The sequence below is a fragment of the Chelonoidis abingdonii genome, chromosome 11 (genome assembly GCF_003597395.2).
Source record: "Chelonoidis abingdonii isolate Lonesome George chromosome 11, CheloAbing_2.0, whole genome shotgun sequence".
Classification (NCBI taxonomy): Eukaryota; Metazoa; Chordata; order Testudines; family Testudinidae; genus Chelonoidis; species Chelonoidis abingdonii.
The window spans coordinates 53,339,658-53,354,867 of NC_133779.1; the positions used below are offsets into that span (position 1 = coordinate 53,339,658).

The following is a 15,210-nucleotide window of genomic DNA, read 5'->3' on the forward strand; positions in this document are numbered from 1 at the left end:
AGACAGCATACAGCCAATATTCATAATTTCAACTACAAAAATGATACAGACATACAGACAGCATAATCATAACCAGTAACCCATAACCTGGTCTTAGACACCTTATATGACCCCCTTTACATAAGATTTGGTGCCACTACAGAACCTTGGTTGCAACCCATGTTCTGCATGGTCCCAGTTTATATTAATAACGTCACACCATCCACCAGCCCCGCCAGATCAGAGCAATGCCCAGCAAGCCCCACAGCCCGTCCACCAACCCCGCCAGATCAGAGCAATGTCCAACGAGCCCTATAGCCTGTCCGCCAGCCGTGCTGATCACAGCAAAGCCCAGCAAGCCCCACAGCCTGTCCGCCAGCCCTGCCAGATCAGAGCAATGCCCAGCGAGCCCCACAGTTTGTCTGCCAGCCGCACCAGATCAGAGCAATGCCCAGCGAGCCAATAACCCCTTCTCTGCCTCAGTAGGACAGAGCTGTGGCCTGTGTTCTCCCATGTCCCTGACTCTGTCGCCCAGCATCAGAGCCATGAAGCCAGCTAGTCCTTTATCCCCCTGCTGTGTTGGATCAGACCCACGTAGACCAGTATCCCTGGCTCCTGGATCAGAGCACTGGGCCCACAGGTTACCTGCAGTGTCCAGCACCCCATATTTTAGATCAGATGTCCCCCAAACTTTGTTATAGGGGGGTACATGCTATACCTCCCTCCCATTGACCTTGGCCACACAGCTGCACCCCCTCCTATTGGCCATCACCCAGCCACACCTCCCCTCCCATTGGCCAGGGACCCACTACCCCAGCCACGCCTCCCCTGTCTCACATTGACTGTGGCCCCACCTTGCCTCCTGACCCATTGGCCATAGCCTCGTCCTGCTTCTGCAGCCATTGCCACAGCCAGGCCTCCCCTCCCATTGGCCAGTGCCCTATCCCACACCATCCACTGGCCACAGCCAGGCCTCCCCTCACATTGGCCAGTGCCCCTACCCCACACCATCCACTGGCCACAGCCAAGCCTCCCCTCCCATTGGCCAGTGCCCCTACCCCACACCATCCACTGGCCACAGCCATGCCTCCCCTCCCATGGGCCATGGCCCCACCCAACCTCCTCACACATTGGCCATAACCTTGCCCCACTTCCACATCCATTGGCCTCTGCCATACCTCCTATTCTATTGGGCACGGCCTCACCCTGCCTCCCCTCCTATTGGCCATGACCCCAGCCACACCTTCCCTCCTATTGGCCAGGGCTCCACTACCCCACCCCATCCATTGGCCATAGTCATGACTGCCCTCTCGTTGGCTGTGACCCCAGATGCACCTCTCATCCCTTCACCCCACCAGTCTGCCCAGCAGCTCCCCCTCTGGGCTGCCCTTGCCCTGCACTGACGGCTCCTCTCCCCTCGGCAGCGGGACACAGCGGGCGACGCCTCCGAGTCGGCCCTGCTCAAGTGCATCCAGCTCTCCTGCGGCTCCGTCAAGAAGATGCGGGACAAGAACCCCAAAGTGACAGAGATTCCCTTCAACTCCACCAACAAGTACCAGGTGGGCTGGGGCTGGGGCTGGAGCATGGGCCCGGGGCTCAGAGGGGCACAAGCTGGGTTGATATGGGCACAGATCAGGAACAGACATGGGGCTGGGGGGTCAGTGTGCGACGGGGAGGGAATCGGGCTGTGGCTTGGAGATGGCGTTGGGGATAAGGGTAGGAATGCAATGGGCCTACAGGAAAGTTGTGCCCTTGGGGGGCAGCCATGCAGTGGGGTGCTGGCCACTCAGCTCCCAGCAGCCCCACAGCATCCTCAGCCCCCAGCTACTCAGTGGGGCGCTGGCCACTCAGCTCCCAGCATGGCTCTCCTTAGCCGGCTCCCCCTTGTGTTCCAGCTCTCCATCCACGAGCGTGAGGACAATCCTGAGGGCTACTTGCTGGTGATGAAGGGCGCGCCGGAGCGCATCCTCGACCGCTGCTCCACCATCCTGGCGCAGGGCCAGGAGCTGCCCCTAGACGAGGAGATGAGAGACGCTTTCCAGAATGCCTACCTTGAGCTGGGCGGGCTGGGGGAGCGAGTGCTGGGTGAGGGCACCTGGGCACTGGGAGGGAAGGGCTGGGGGGGGCACATGGGGAGAGACTATGAACAGAACACCGTGTGTGTGTGTGTGTGTGTGCATGCGCATGCGTGTACACGGGGGGTTGTGAGTACCAACAGGGCAGGGATGATTGTGCACAGTGCGGAAGTGTCTGGCTGCAGCTCACGCTGGCACTCTCGGCTCTCCCAGGCTTCTGCCACCTCCACCTGCCCCAGGACAAGTTTCCCCGGGGGTTCAAGTTTGACGTGGACGAGATCAACTTCCCCACCACCGGCCTGTGCTTCGTGGGGCTCATGTCCATGATCGACCCGCCCCGGGCAGCTGTGCCAGATGCGGTGGGCAAGTGCCGGAGTGCAGGGATTAAGGTAAGGCCATTAGGCAGAGATCTCACTACCTGGTCAGGCGAGCCCATGCTCCAGGCTAGGGGCAGAGCATAGGTGGGACCTGCAGACACAGCTCTGCTCGCTGCGGCGCTGGATGCAAAGCCAGGGGGGGACCCTGTGCAAAACCCAGCAGGCATGATGCATGGGCCCAGACACTGCACTGTCAGGAGCAGAACCCAGCAGTCCTGGCTCCTGCTTTAACCACTAGACCACACTCCCCACTGTGTTTAAGAGTCCTGACTTCCAGCCACCATCCCCAGTCTAAAAACTAGACGTCGCTTCTCTCCCAGAGCTGGGAACAGAACCCAGGAGTCCTGGCTCCCAGCTCCATTGCCAGGGCACCGGGCCCTGCCCATCAGTGTCCACGCCCTGACTGCTGCCTGGCTCCACCCCCAGGTGATCATGGTGACCGGCGACCACCCCATCACAGCCAAGGCCATCGCCAAGGGCGTGGGCATCATCTCCGAGGGCAACGAAACAGTGGAGGACATCGCGGCCCGGCTCAACATCCCTGTTAGCCAGGTCAACCCCAGGTAGGCCGGCCCTGGCTCCTAGGGCCCCCCAGCTGGGCTGTGGGGAGCTGGCCAGCCCTGATGCTACTCTCGCCCCACAGAGAAGCCAAGGCCTGTGTGGTGCACGGCTCTGACCTCAAGGATATGACTCCGGAGCAGCTGGACGAGATCCTCAAGAACCACACGGAGATTGTCTTTGCCCGCACTTCCCCCCAGCAGAAGCTCATCATCGTGGAGGGCTGCCAGAGGCAGGTGAGAACTAGCACCCTGTGGGGGATCCCTGAGCACCCAGCCTGCCCCCTGCTGGCCAGCCTGACCCACACACCTACCCCTAACTGCCCCACTGGAGAGGCCTAGGCTAGTGCCCTCCAGGCCGCACGTCCCCGGGGATGGCTCTCAGTCTGGGTCGCTCTGAACGGCTGGCTGGCCAGCGCAGCCAGGCGGGGAGAGGTCCCTGCCCTTCCGAAACCTGCCCCCCTGCCCTGCTTCTGATACAGCCGGCCACTGTGGGTTAGTGACCCTCAGGGGAATTGCCATGGATACCACAGCACTTGTGTGTCCGTGGGTTGAGCCATGCCCAGCTGGTGCGAAGGCTCGGTGCCATTTGGGCAGCTCCACTCTCCTCCCGATGGCCGCCGTGTGGTCCAGCTCCTGGCCGGCGAGCTCAGAGCCAGGCCCACTGGGGCCACCCCCTCCTCTAGCACAGAGCCCCAAGGACATAAATGGGGAATAATTACTCTAGCCACTAGATCCCACCCCACTCCCAAAGCTGGGGATAGAATCAGGAGTCCTGCCTCCCAACCGTCCTGCTTGAACCACTAAACTCCACTCCCCAGCCAAGTCAGTACTAGGACCCAGGAGCCCTGGCTCTCAGCCCCCCACTGCTGTAACCTCTAGACCCCACTCCCCATCCAGAGTAAGAAATAGAACCGAGGAGTCCTGACACCTAGGCCTCCCTGCTGTGACCAATACCTGCCAATCCCAGCCTGGAGCTAGGAGTAGAACCCAGGAGTCCTGTTCCCTCCAGCCTTTCTTTCACTCCCAATCCATGCAGCCCCCTGTGGCTCAAGGACTCACTAACCAGCTCTATCTCTTGGCCGGGGCCCCCCTTCCCAGCCCCAAGCCCTGCGATGTGTGGCAGGGAACAGGTTACAGTCCCAGGGTGAATGCAGTGACCTGGGCCATGTTTGGCCCAAGCATCAGTGCTATCTGGGCAGGAGGGATCTGGTCAGGATTGGGGATGTACATCTCCTTCAGCCCCATTGTGCCCCCTACAGCACGGTTGTGCAGTGGAGCCAGTGCCCCTTGCTTAGTCACACACCCCCAGCGCCCGCCCCTTGGGGGTCTCCCACCCTGCCCAGCCCCCAGCTAGAGGGTTGACACTGCCCCCTCTGGGTGCCAATCCTGCCTCTCCCTCCTTAGGGGGCCATCGTGGCTGTGACAGGGGATGGCGTGAATGACTCGCCCGCCCTGAAGAAGGCCGACATTGGCATCGCCATGGGCATCGCTGGCTCCGATGTCTCCAAGCAGGCGGCCGACATGATCCTGCTGGATGACAACTTCGCCTCCATCGTGACGGGGGTGGAGGAAGGTGGGTGCCCAGGCTGGTGTGGGGGCAGGGAGGCGGGCAGCGCCCTCCCTCCCAGCATCCTCTCCCTCAAACCAAGCCAATTTGTGACCTGGACATCAGGCAGGCACCAGGATCCAGGGCACCCGAGGACATGGGCCTGCCACTGGTTCACCCAGCCCAGCCCCCGCCCCGGATCAGCCCCCTGCTGCCTTGCCGTGGGGCAGTCCTCCAACAACAGAGCCCTGATGGGTGCCCACATCTCCCCAAGCTGGCTGGAGCAAGCCATGTGCCGGCCTGCGCCAGAGTAGACTGGCTGCTGGGCTTAGGAGCCTGGCCCAGTGTCACTGTCTCTGGGCCAAGCTGGCACCCGGCAGGCTGAGAGTGGAGGAAGCTGATGTTCTCGCTGCCCAGATTGTGCCAGGCCTCGCCAGAGGCAGCAACACAACCTTCCCCACCCCCTCTGATCCTTCCCCCCCAGTGCCATCTTCGTCCTCTGCCCAACCCCTCTCTGCCCACCACTCTCCTTCTCTGCCCAACCCCCCTCTGCCCACCACTCTCTGTGTTTGCTCCTGCCAGGCCGCCTGATCTTCGATAACCTCAAGAAATCCATCGCCTACACACTGACCAGCAACATCCCCGAGATCACCCCCTTCCTGCTCTTCATCATCATCAATATCCCACTGCCCCTGGGCACTGTCACCATCCTCTGCATCGACCTGGGCACCGACATGGTGTGTGTGGTGGGGGGGAAGGGAGCAGGGGTGTGATGGGAGGGAGGGGGGGATGATACTGGAAATGGGGGAGGGGTGAATGAGAGCGGGATGGGGGAGGAGAACAGTGCCCTTAGCCTGGGCTACAGCTCAGCCCTGAGGATGCCTCTTTCTCTTGCCCATGTCTCGGGGCACTGAGTCCCTCAAGGGCGCCAGGGCGAATTGGGTGCAATGGGCTGCCAGGTCCGCTGGGGACCCAAGGGACCGGGTCAGGGGATTGGGCCCTGCAGGCAATGAGGCCAATGGCTCCTTCTCCTCGTGGCACGGGGATGGAAGCAGTGTGGATTCAAGCCTGGCTTGGTTTGCATGGCGTGGGGGGCTGTGCACTCCCTGGGCTCCGGCTGGCCCCGTTCCCTGCGTCCCAGGCCCCAGCCCTGGGCTGCCATGGTGGGAAGAGAGTGGATTGAGCTGGTAGCACAAATCCCAGACTGGCTGCACTACGGTTTGTGCTCAGTGTCACGGCATGAAAGTCCCCCAGCCTCCAGCACAGCCCACCCCGCCCACCCCCAGCCCCAGTGAGCAGCAGCATGCTGGTGCCACATGGCCACGTAGGGCCTGGCTCTGCTGGGCAAAATCATACACCTCTCCCCATGTTTCAGCCTGTCTCAGTGGGGGCAACCCAAGCTGAATAACCCACATGCTAGATGGATGTGTGGGTGGGTGGGCAAGTCAGTCAATGGGCGGAGGGAGAGAGGGAGGGAAAGGCAAGTCAGTGGGGGCTGGAGGGATGGACAGGCAGGTCAGTGGATAAATGGAAGGGGGGAGGAAGGGATGGACAGGACGGTCAGTGGATAGATGGAAGTGGGGAGAGAGGGATGGACAGGCAGGTCAGTGGATAGATGGAAGGAGGGAGGGAGGGAGGGACAGGTAGGTCAGTGGGGGTTGGAGGGATGGACAGGCTGGTCAGTGCATAGATGGAAGGAGGGAGGGAGAGATGGACCGGCTGGTCAGTCGGCGTTGGAGGGAAGGACAGGCTGGTCAGTGGGGGTTGGAGGGATGGACAGGCTGGTCAGTGAATAGATGGAAGCAGGGAGGGAGGGATGGACAGGCTGGTCAGTGGGGGTTGGAGGGATGGACAGGCTGGTCAGTGAATAGATGGAAGCGGGGAGGGAGGGAAAGACAGGCAGGTCAGTGCGGGCTGGAAGAATGGAGACCCTGCATACCACAAGCAGGGAGAGCGGAGGTGGGCTGGGTGCCAGAGGACAAGGGGGTTGCAGTGAGCCCAGGAGGACTGAGGCTGACTCTCGGGCAACCTTTCCAAGCCCCACAGTCTCTGGGGCCATGGACTCGTTTCCTCCCTGGGCGCATTGTTAAGGGCAGTTCATACTGAGCTGGAGATGCCCTCGCTGTAGCACCAGACAATCCTGCCCTGGGGGATGGGCCCACTGAGGGTTCTCCATCCCCTGAGAGCTGGAACCTGGAGCCCAACAAGGAGCTTAGGCCTGGATCTGAGCCCTGAGTCCCTCCCTCGAGATGCCACGGGTGGAAGAGATTTCCTAGCTCTGTTGAGTAGGAGTCCCTGGACCCCAGCCCCATTCACTCCCGGCCCCTCCTGCCCACCAGGTCCCCGCTATCTCCCTGGCCTATGAAGCCGCAGAAAGCGACATCATGAAGAGGCAGCCGCGGAACCCCAAGACGGACAAGCTGGTGAATGAGCGACTCATCAGCATGGCCTACGGGCAGATCGGTGAGTGGAGCTGTGGGCACTGTCTGCTCAACCTGCAGCTGCAGCCCTGGACTGAGACCCCCCAGCCCAGGGGCTGCAGGAAGCCTTGCTGCTGGTTCAATAGAGGGTGCCCTCCCCCAAGTTAGTGCTGAACCTGGTATCCCAGTGTGGCAGCAGGGGGCACTGTGTTGTGGGGAGCAGTGGCAGTACCCAGCATGGCAGCAGGGGGTGCAGGGCTACAGGGGGCACAAGGGGTTGGCACTGACAAATACCCCAGTGTCGCAGAAGGGAATCCTGTGCTGCAGGGAGCAGTGTGGGTAGACACTGACCTGTACCCAGCATAATACCAGGGGATGCTGTGCTGCAGGGAGCAATGTGGGTTGGCACTGGCTAGTACCTCAGCATGGCAGCAGGGGGTGCTGTGCTGCAGGAGGGGCAGCAGTGGTTGGCACTGACCAGTGTCCCAGCGGGGCGGCAGGGGGCACTGTGCAGCAGCAGGGGCAGTAGCAGTTGGCACTAACCAGTGTCCCAGCATGGCAGCAGGGTGCACTGTGCAGCAGCAGGGGCAGCAGTGGCTGGCACTGACCAGTACCCCAGCGTGGCAGCAGGGGGCGTTGTGCTGCAGCAGGGGCAGCAGTGGTTGGCACTGACCAGTGTCCCAGCGTGGCAGCAGGGGGTGCTGTGCTGCAGCGGGGGCAGTAGTGGTTGGCACTGACCAGTACCCCAGCGTGGCCACATGGGATGCTGTGTTGCAGCAGGGGCAGCAGCAGTTGGCACTGACCAGTGTCCCAGCATGGCAGCAGGGGGCGCTGTGTTGCAGCAGGGGCAGCAATGGTTGGCACTGACCAGTACCCCAGCATGGCAGCAGGGGGCGCTGTGCTGCTGGAGATGGCACCATCCAGGTGAGACACACAGCTCTGCTGTGGTAACCATCTGCAGCACAGAAGGCTGCTGGGGGCGAGGGCCTTGCCCTTGCTGCTGACCCAGCCTGCGCAGGGCTCTGGCCCATCAGCTGAGCCACGCCCTGGTTGGGGCACTGACCAGGCAGTGCCGATGGGCCGTGCCGAGAGGCCAGGGTGCTGGGCGGGTCCGTGGAGAGCCACTGGTTCCTTCGCAGTTCGGGCTGGTACTGGACAACCAGGAAGGAGCATTTACGGGTCTCTGCTCCTCTCTCTCTGTGGCCTTTCCCCCCTACCCCACCATCCCCCCAAGGTATGATCCAGGCCCTGGGCGGGTTTTTCACCTACTTTGTGATCTTGGCGGAGAACGGGTTCCTGCCGTCCACCCTGCTGGGCATCCGCCTGGACTGGGACGACCGCTCCAAAAATGACCTGGAGGACAGCTACGGGCAGGAGTGGGTGAGTACGGCCCCAGGGAGCCGGGGGCAGGGGGCAGGCGTGGCCCCCCACTTCTCTCACTTCAGCATTCGCAGAGCTCCCATCAGCCCCCCTCGCAGCTGGGGGACAGGGACTGAGGGGCCGCCTGTGTTGTGATAGGGGGGTGTCTTGCTGCCCGAGGGAGCCGGCTTGGAGCCAGCTGCCCTCCCTCGTGCCCCGTGTCCCGTCCCTGTCCCCGCAGACCTACGAGCAGCGCAAGGTGGTGGAGTTCACATGCCACACGGCCTTCTTCGCCAGCATCGTGGTGGTGCAGTGGGCCGACCTCATCATCTGCAAGACCCGGAGGAACTCTGTCTTCCAGCAGGGCATGAAGTGAGTCCCAGCCCACCCACCCACCACCCCCTGGTCCTGCACCCCCCTGCTCACACAGGACCTTCGGGACTTCTGTGGTGACAGGGAAGGGGAGGCTTGGCCATACCACAGGGTGGGGACCTCAGTAGAGGGCGCTGGGCCAAGTGCCCGAGGGGGAGCTGTGCTGCAGGAAGTGGAGTGGGAGGCTCAGCGGGGAGGTCTGTCCCCCCCAAGCCTGTGCTGATGCCAGTGCCCCGGGTCAGTGCTGGGGGGCGCTGTGCTGCAGAGTGTGGGGTAGGAAGCTCAGGAAGGGGGGTTCTCCCATCTGAGCCAGTGCTGGGCCCAGTGCCCCAGGCGGAGGTGTGTTGCAGAGAGTGGAGGTGGGGGACTCAGTAGGGGGCTCCCTGCTTGCAGGTAGTGCTGGTCCCAGTGTGGCACTAGGGGGCGCTGTGCTGCTGGCCGGTCCATCGCTCAGATAAGCCATAAACCAGTGGTTCTGCTCATGCCTCCTGGGTGGGCAAATTCTGGATCCCAGCTGGCTTTGCCTAGCCCCCTTCAGCACACACCGAACTCCCCACACCCTGAAATCCCCCACCCAAAGCTCTCTGTCCCTGGGACTCCTTGCACCTCTCCATGGACTGACACAGTCCTCTGGAGCCAGGGGGACGGGGAGGCAGGGGGGGCTCGGGGGAGCGGGGGGCTCAGGTTGCTGCCGCGCCCCCTCATTTCTTGTGTTGTGTTCTTCTCCCCTCCAGGAACAAAATTCTGATTTTCGGTCTCCTCGAAGAGACGGCCTTGGCAGCCTTCCTGTCCTACTGCCCTGGCATGGGGGTGGCGCTGCGGATGTACCCACTCAAGTGAGTGACACGTGGCCATAGGGCAGGGTCCCAAAGGGCACAGACAGCAGGGAGCTGCTGCCCCCCTCACGTGCCTCGGCCTGGCTCCCTTTCCCCAGCACAGGCACTGAGTGGCGCAATCCAGCCCCCACCCCCACAGGGTCTCCCCAGCAGCGTAGTCCCCAGTGCTCCCTCCCCCACGCTTCAGAGTCCCCCCAGTGGTGAAATCCCTAGGACTCCCCCCAGCAGAGTCCCCCCAGTGGCGCAGTCCCTAGCACTCCCCCAAGCAGAGTCCCCTGGGTAGCACAGTCCTTAGGGTTCCCCCAGGGGGGATCCCCCCAGTGGCACAGTCCCTAGCGCTCGTCTTACTCAGGTTCCCCCCTGCTGCGTGGTCCCTAGTGCTCCCCCCCCGCCCCCAGCAAGGTCCCCTTGTTATGCAGACAAAACTACACAGGATCTTTTCAGGAGGCAAGACAAAGATGGCACATTTATTATGATAATTTGATTTATGACCAATAACTAATATCTTAATCCTTACACACACACACACACACATCCATCAGATGTTCTGCAGCTGCTTGATAGTTACCAGTCCTGCATGTAGCTTGAGTTCGCGGCTTGGGTTCGTAGCTTGTGGCGGCGAACTGGCCAGGAAAGCTGGGCGCAAGGATGAGCTGGGTCTCTGTTGGGCATGCACCGATGCCCTTCCATGTTGGCAGCAGAATGTTACCCTCCAAAGTCTTTCATCTCACCCATCCTTTTTGTAGGCTTTAGTTTAAATTCAGAGTCTATAGGTCTTGCTGTGTCATGCTGCCTCTGGGTTTGATGATTGATCACCCGTCAATTGCAGATGTGACTTTCAGCCTGGGGCCTGGCTTTGATCTTCCCTCTATTGTACCTTTTCTTTTTAGGGTGGGCTCTTCTTACTTTGTTAGGGCTCTTGTCTGCATCTTCAGCCTTTGGTGTTTGAACTCCATTTCATCAGGACAGGCTGGTGGTGGAGGTTGATTCCATCATTCATACATACTTCAGTCACACATTTAACGTAAACTAATGAGATTACCGCAGGGTTTGCAAAAATGAAGGTTGGAGGAAGCTTTTCCAAAATGGAGTGAGCGTTTTAAAATGGGGTTTGAATTACAATATGGCAAACAGTGAACAGAAGTTACAACGGAGGTAAGTGTAATGAATGGTGAACAGGAGTTACAATACTGAAACAGTGCAAGTCTCAGGCCACGTCTAGACTATGCGCCGTATCGGCGCGTTAAAATTGATTGCTTGGGGATCGATATATCGCGTCTCATCTAGACGCGATATATCGATCCCCGAGCACGCTTATATCGATTCCGGAACTCCACCAAAACCAACGGAGTTCCGGATTCGACATGGCGAGCCGCGGACATCGATCCCGCGCGGTGAAGACGGGTGAGTAAATCAATTTTAGATAATCAATTTCAGCTACGCTATTCTCGTAGCTGAAATTGCGTATCTAAAATCGATTTTCGCTCGTAGTGTAGACCTGGCCTCAGTGATTTAAGCAGGAATTGGATTGATAGTGAAATTTACAAAGGCAGCAGGCTGAACAACTGTGGCTCTTAACAAGCATCTTAACTGTTAATTAGCCAGTTATTAGGATAACCGGTTTTCTGAATGAATGTCGTTTCATTCATAAAACTTTACTTAGGAAGTTATATTAATAAAGTGAACAACTGAAAACAATTTCATTCATCAGTTCTACATCCTCAGCAGTGCAGTCCCTACTGCTCCTTGCCCAGGTCCCCCCACGGCACAGCCCCTAACGCTCCCCCTGCTCCCCACAGGGTCACCTGGTGGTTCTGCGCCTTCCCCTACAGCCTGCTGATCTTCGTGTACGATGAAGTGCGGAAGCTGATCCTGCGGCGCTATCCTGGTGGTGAGCTCCTGCCCACGCAGGCCCCCCTCCCTCCTGTCCACACCCCCCAACCCCCGCGCAGTGCCACCTGCTCCCACCCACCCCCCACTCCCACTCTGCCACAGGACTCCCCAGCTCCCTTCATTCCTGCTGCCCTGGGCCAGGGTTCGACCTGGTGCCTGGGAGGGGAAGGCAACAGGCCCTACTGCCCTGGGGTTGGATCAGGGACCGTGAGCTGCCCACTGGCAGAGATGCTCGGCTCTTGAGGGAGGCTGTGCCAAGCAGGGAATGGACGTCATGTCCCCCCCAGACCAGGCCCATGTTTGACCCACTGGACCTCTCACCCTGCCCTGGCACCGCCACCCCCAGCCAGGCGCACCCCCTGGAGCCGTTGGCTCCATCTCTGCCTGCTTCCCTGTTTGCTGGCACTGACAAGCTTCTCTCCCTTCCTTCCCCAGGCTGGGTGGAGAAGGAGACGTATTACTGAGCTGGGCTAGCCAGGCGGAGCCTCTCTCCATGTCACTGCTCCGCCAAGGCCATCTGGCACCACCGCAAACCTTAGAGCAGAATTGGGGGGGAGGGAAGGGGGCATCAGCAGCACACGCTGCCCTGTGTAGATCTAATGCGTAGGCACTAACCCTGCCGGGACGAGGGGACGAGACCCCCTACCCCTGCCCTGGTAGCTAGGCAGGGAGGTAGGCGGAGCAGGCTTGACCCCAATGGGCCCCTGCTGATTTCCATGTGGGGATGGGGGGGTGACTTGATAAGATACAGAGACCGTGGACAGGCCTATGGGGGAGAGAGGGGAGCCAGCAGCCCTTGGTCAGAGAAAGAGGGAGTGGGGGAGGGGCAGCCTAGGGCCCCTGGTGTGAGGATGAAAGGCACCCGCAGGCAGGGTGATCACCTGTCCTGAATCAGGCAGGACAGTCTCGAAATGCAGAGTTCAAGCCCCGGTCCAGGACTGAATGATTCCAGGACAGGATCAGGCAGTGCCAGCCTCTTCCCAGTGGTGAGGGGGCGGAGGTAAGCCTTAGCCCCCCATTGCCACAAGGCCCCACCCCTGATCCTCCTCTCACCCCCTGGCCAGGCTGGAAGCTGGAGCTGGGCCATAGTAAGAGCCACCCAAGGAGCCCGGACCCCTGTGGGGAGCCCCAGACCCTGCACCTGCCCTGGGTGGCACACTCCGGGGGGCAGGGACACAAGATGCACGCAAGCCCCCCAGCCCCCCACTCAAGGCAGGTGAAGGCTCTGGGGCTCCTTGGCTCTGGCTTCTGGCCTGGCCTGGCCAGGGGGCAGGCCTTGAGGGGGAAGAAGACAAGGAGCAGGGGGTGGGGCTCCTGCACGTGTCCCACTTTTGCCTTTTGACAAGGTGATCACCCTTCCCTCAGGCCTGGCACGTAAGGGCTCCCCACGGCTGCGAGCAGATCCCCAGCCCCCACACTACACTGGTGCTGGGGGGTTGTTTGCTGAGGCAACACTGCCCTGGATGGGGGTGGAGGGGCAGGGGGTCTGGTCCCTGCCCTGGGTGGGGGTGGAGAGGCAGGGATCTTGTCACTGTTCTGGGCAGAGGGGAGGGGACAGAGGGTCTGATCACTGGCCCAGGTAGGGGAGGGAGGGTCCAGGGGGTCTGGTCACTGCCCTGGGCTGGAGGTGGAGGGGCAGAGGAGCCCCCAAAAGCAGGCACCTCGTATGTTGAAGATGTGCAGTAAAAATTATTTAACCCCTTCCTGCCTCAGAGTTCCTTCAGCTCCACGCCCAGTCACAGCCACAGGTCTGCTTGGGAAGGAGGGACTGGAACGTGGGACTTGGCCTCTGGCTCCATCACCTCTGCCTCTGGGCTAACGGGGAGCACGTCCTGCCCCCACCCCTGAGCCTCTCGAGGGCAGCACGAGCATGTCGTGTTCCTTGGTACCAGAGTCCAGAGCTGGCCCAGCCTCAGAGCTGCCCACCCCAGCGGTGCTCAGATTCCCCCTCCAGGCCTGTTTCAATAGTGTTGTACACATAGCGCTACCTAGTGGCTGAACAGTATCATACAGTTTAATGTTCATTACCTCTCCCTCTAAGTTCTACATTCCCACCATTTACCACAGTTACCCTGCCACGCTCTCTTTGAAATTCAGTGCAGATCAGGCTGTTGAGTGTCTCTGAATCGTGCTGGTTTCCTAATTACAGAACTGGTCATCTGGCTGCTGGCCATTAGTTAAAGACTGGCTCCAGAAGCGGTGCCAGGGTTTTGCCGCCCTTGGCAGCAGCGCTCCTCCTCTGAGCATTCGGCGACAGGGGATCCTTCCGCTCCGCATCTTCGAGGCACGTTGGCAGCAGGGCGAGTGAAGGACCCGCCACCGAATTTCTGCCGAAGACCCGGAGTGAAATGACCCCCTGCGGCCGAATTTCCGCCGAGAGCGGCACAATGTCACCCAGCAAGTCCTGCCGCCCTAGGCAACCGCCTGGAGTGGCCCTGTCTGGCGCTGATTGGTTTGGAATCCTTGTTCTGCATCTTCCAGCTGCAGAGTTTGCACTGTTGATTGCTCTCTCTGAGGAGCAAACTAAATGCTGATGAGTGCTGCTGAACTCTCCACTGTCGGTCTCAGTCACATATGATCTGGATCCTGAATTCGTTTTCTGTAGGAAAACTGTAGGTAGGTCGTGTAGGTCTCGACCAAGGTAGTTTACCACCCCTACTATACCTCTCAGTTCTGGTACATTCAAGTCTCAAATTGCTTTTACTTCCTCAGGGCTAGGACTGATTCCATCTTGTCAGTCCCAAAAACTCAGTTTGGGTGGGAGTGAAGCTGGCAGGGGGTAGGGTTGGGGTGAGGGTTGGTGGGGATGGCAGGTGGATGGGGGAAGTGGATAGGGGGTGAGGGCTGGAGGGGATGTGGGTGATGAGGGAGGGATGACAGTGTGAGTGATGGGATAGTTGTGTGGGATGACAGGAATGAGAGGGTGGGGCTCTCCCCTGCCAGGGTGTTGCTCTTGACCCCTCCTGCTCTCATTCTCTCCCCCCAGCACCCCTCCCCTGGGAGCAGCCCCGCCCATGCCCCCGCCATGAGGTGCAAACCCTGGGGGCCGTGCACCCATTGGGCTCCGCAATGCAGCTCCCACCCTTCGCCCCATGGCTCCGGCAGCAGTGATCCCACCCTGGCAGCAGTGCCCCCTGTTGGCTGGCAGGTGATGCCGCTGCCTGAGCACTGGCGCTGTTTAGAGGAGCTGGGCTGGCAATGTAAAAATAAGCCCCTGGGTCAGCAGAAAGAGCTGAAACCCATCACGTCCGCTGCCAGGGCCCAGGCATTTCGCACTGATTAAAATATGAGCAGCTGTTGGGCTATAAATAGGGCCAGGGCATAGCTTGCCTTAAAGACCAGTGCTCCCAACAGCGAGAGGTTCGCGACCTACCCATGCCACCTGTCCACAGGCAGTCACAGTGGGGCACCTGGCATTCCCTTCCCCCGACTTGCGCTGCCCCAGAGCCTGGGGGGAGGTTCGAGGCTCCTGCAGGGTCTGCAAAGCCAGAAGTACTGCATATGGGCGCTAAATTGTGAGGTCAATTTGCACATGGCAGCGGTGCAAAGCCACGGCCAGCACACAGAAGGATTCACTTAGGCCAATAGAAACATGGAAGCCCCTTTGAACAGGCCGGTGATGGCAGGGGCATGAGTTGAGCAGTGTGACCCTGTCAGAGAAAAATCAGCCCTTTGCCCGGCTCGCCTTCCCTCCCGCAGAGAGTCCAGTCTCACCAGAGCAGCCCAGATGTTATCACATCCAGAAATAGCCCCACAGCAAGCCCCAGACATCACCATTATACATGGAAGGCCT

General features: G+C 60.3%; 1 protein-coding gene across 1 annotated transcript in view; it reads left to right on the forward strand.

Moving 5' to 3' along the window:
• Positions 1-12,201, forward strand: part of LOC116834317 (sodium/potassium-transporting ATPase subunit alpha-2) — a 24,180-nt gene extending 11,979 nt beyond the window's left edge. The window contains exons 8-20 of the mRNA XM_075071120.1: positions 1,404-1,538; positions 1,875-2,064; positions 2,268-2,443; positions 2,858-2,994; positions 3,075-3,225; positions 4,396-4,564; positions 5,120-5,274; positions 6,877-7,000; positions 8,192-8,337; positions 8,558-8,688; positions 9,423-9,524; positions 11,324-11,415; positions 11,853-12,201. Coding sequence (XP_074927221.1) covers positions 1,404-1,538; positions 1,875-2,064; positions 2,268-2,443; positions 2,858-2,994; positions 3,075-3,225; positions 4,396-4,564; positions 5,120-5,274; positions 6,877-7,000; positions 8,192-8,337; positions 8,558-8,688; positions 9,423-9,524; positions 11,324-11,415; positions 11,853-11,881 — 1,737 coding nt within the window. The 3' untranslated portion in view covers positions 11,882-12,201. The remainder of the gene's footprint in view (positions 1-1,403; positions 1,539-1,874; positions 2,065-2,267; positions 2,444-2,857; positions 2,995-3,074; positions 3,226-4,395; positions 4,565-5,119; positions 5,275-6,876; positions 7,001-8,191; positions 8,338-8,557; positions 8,689-9,422; positions 9,525-11,323; positions 11,416-11,852) is intronic.
• The last annotated feature ends 3,009 nt before the right edge of the window (positions 12,202-15,210 follow it).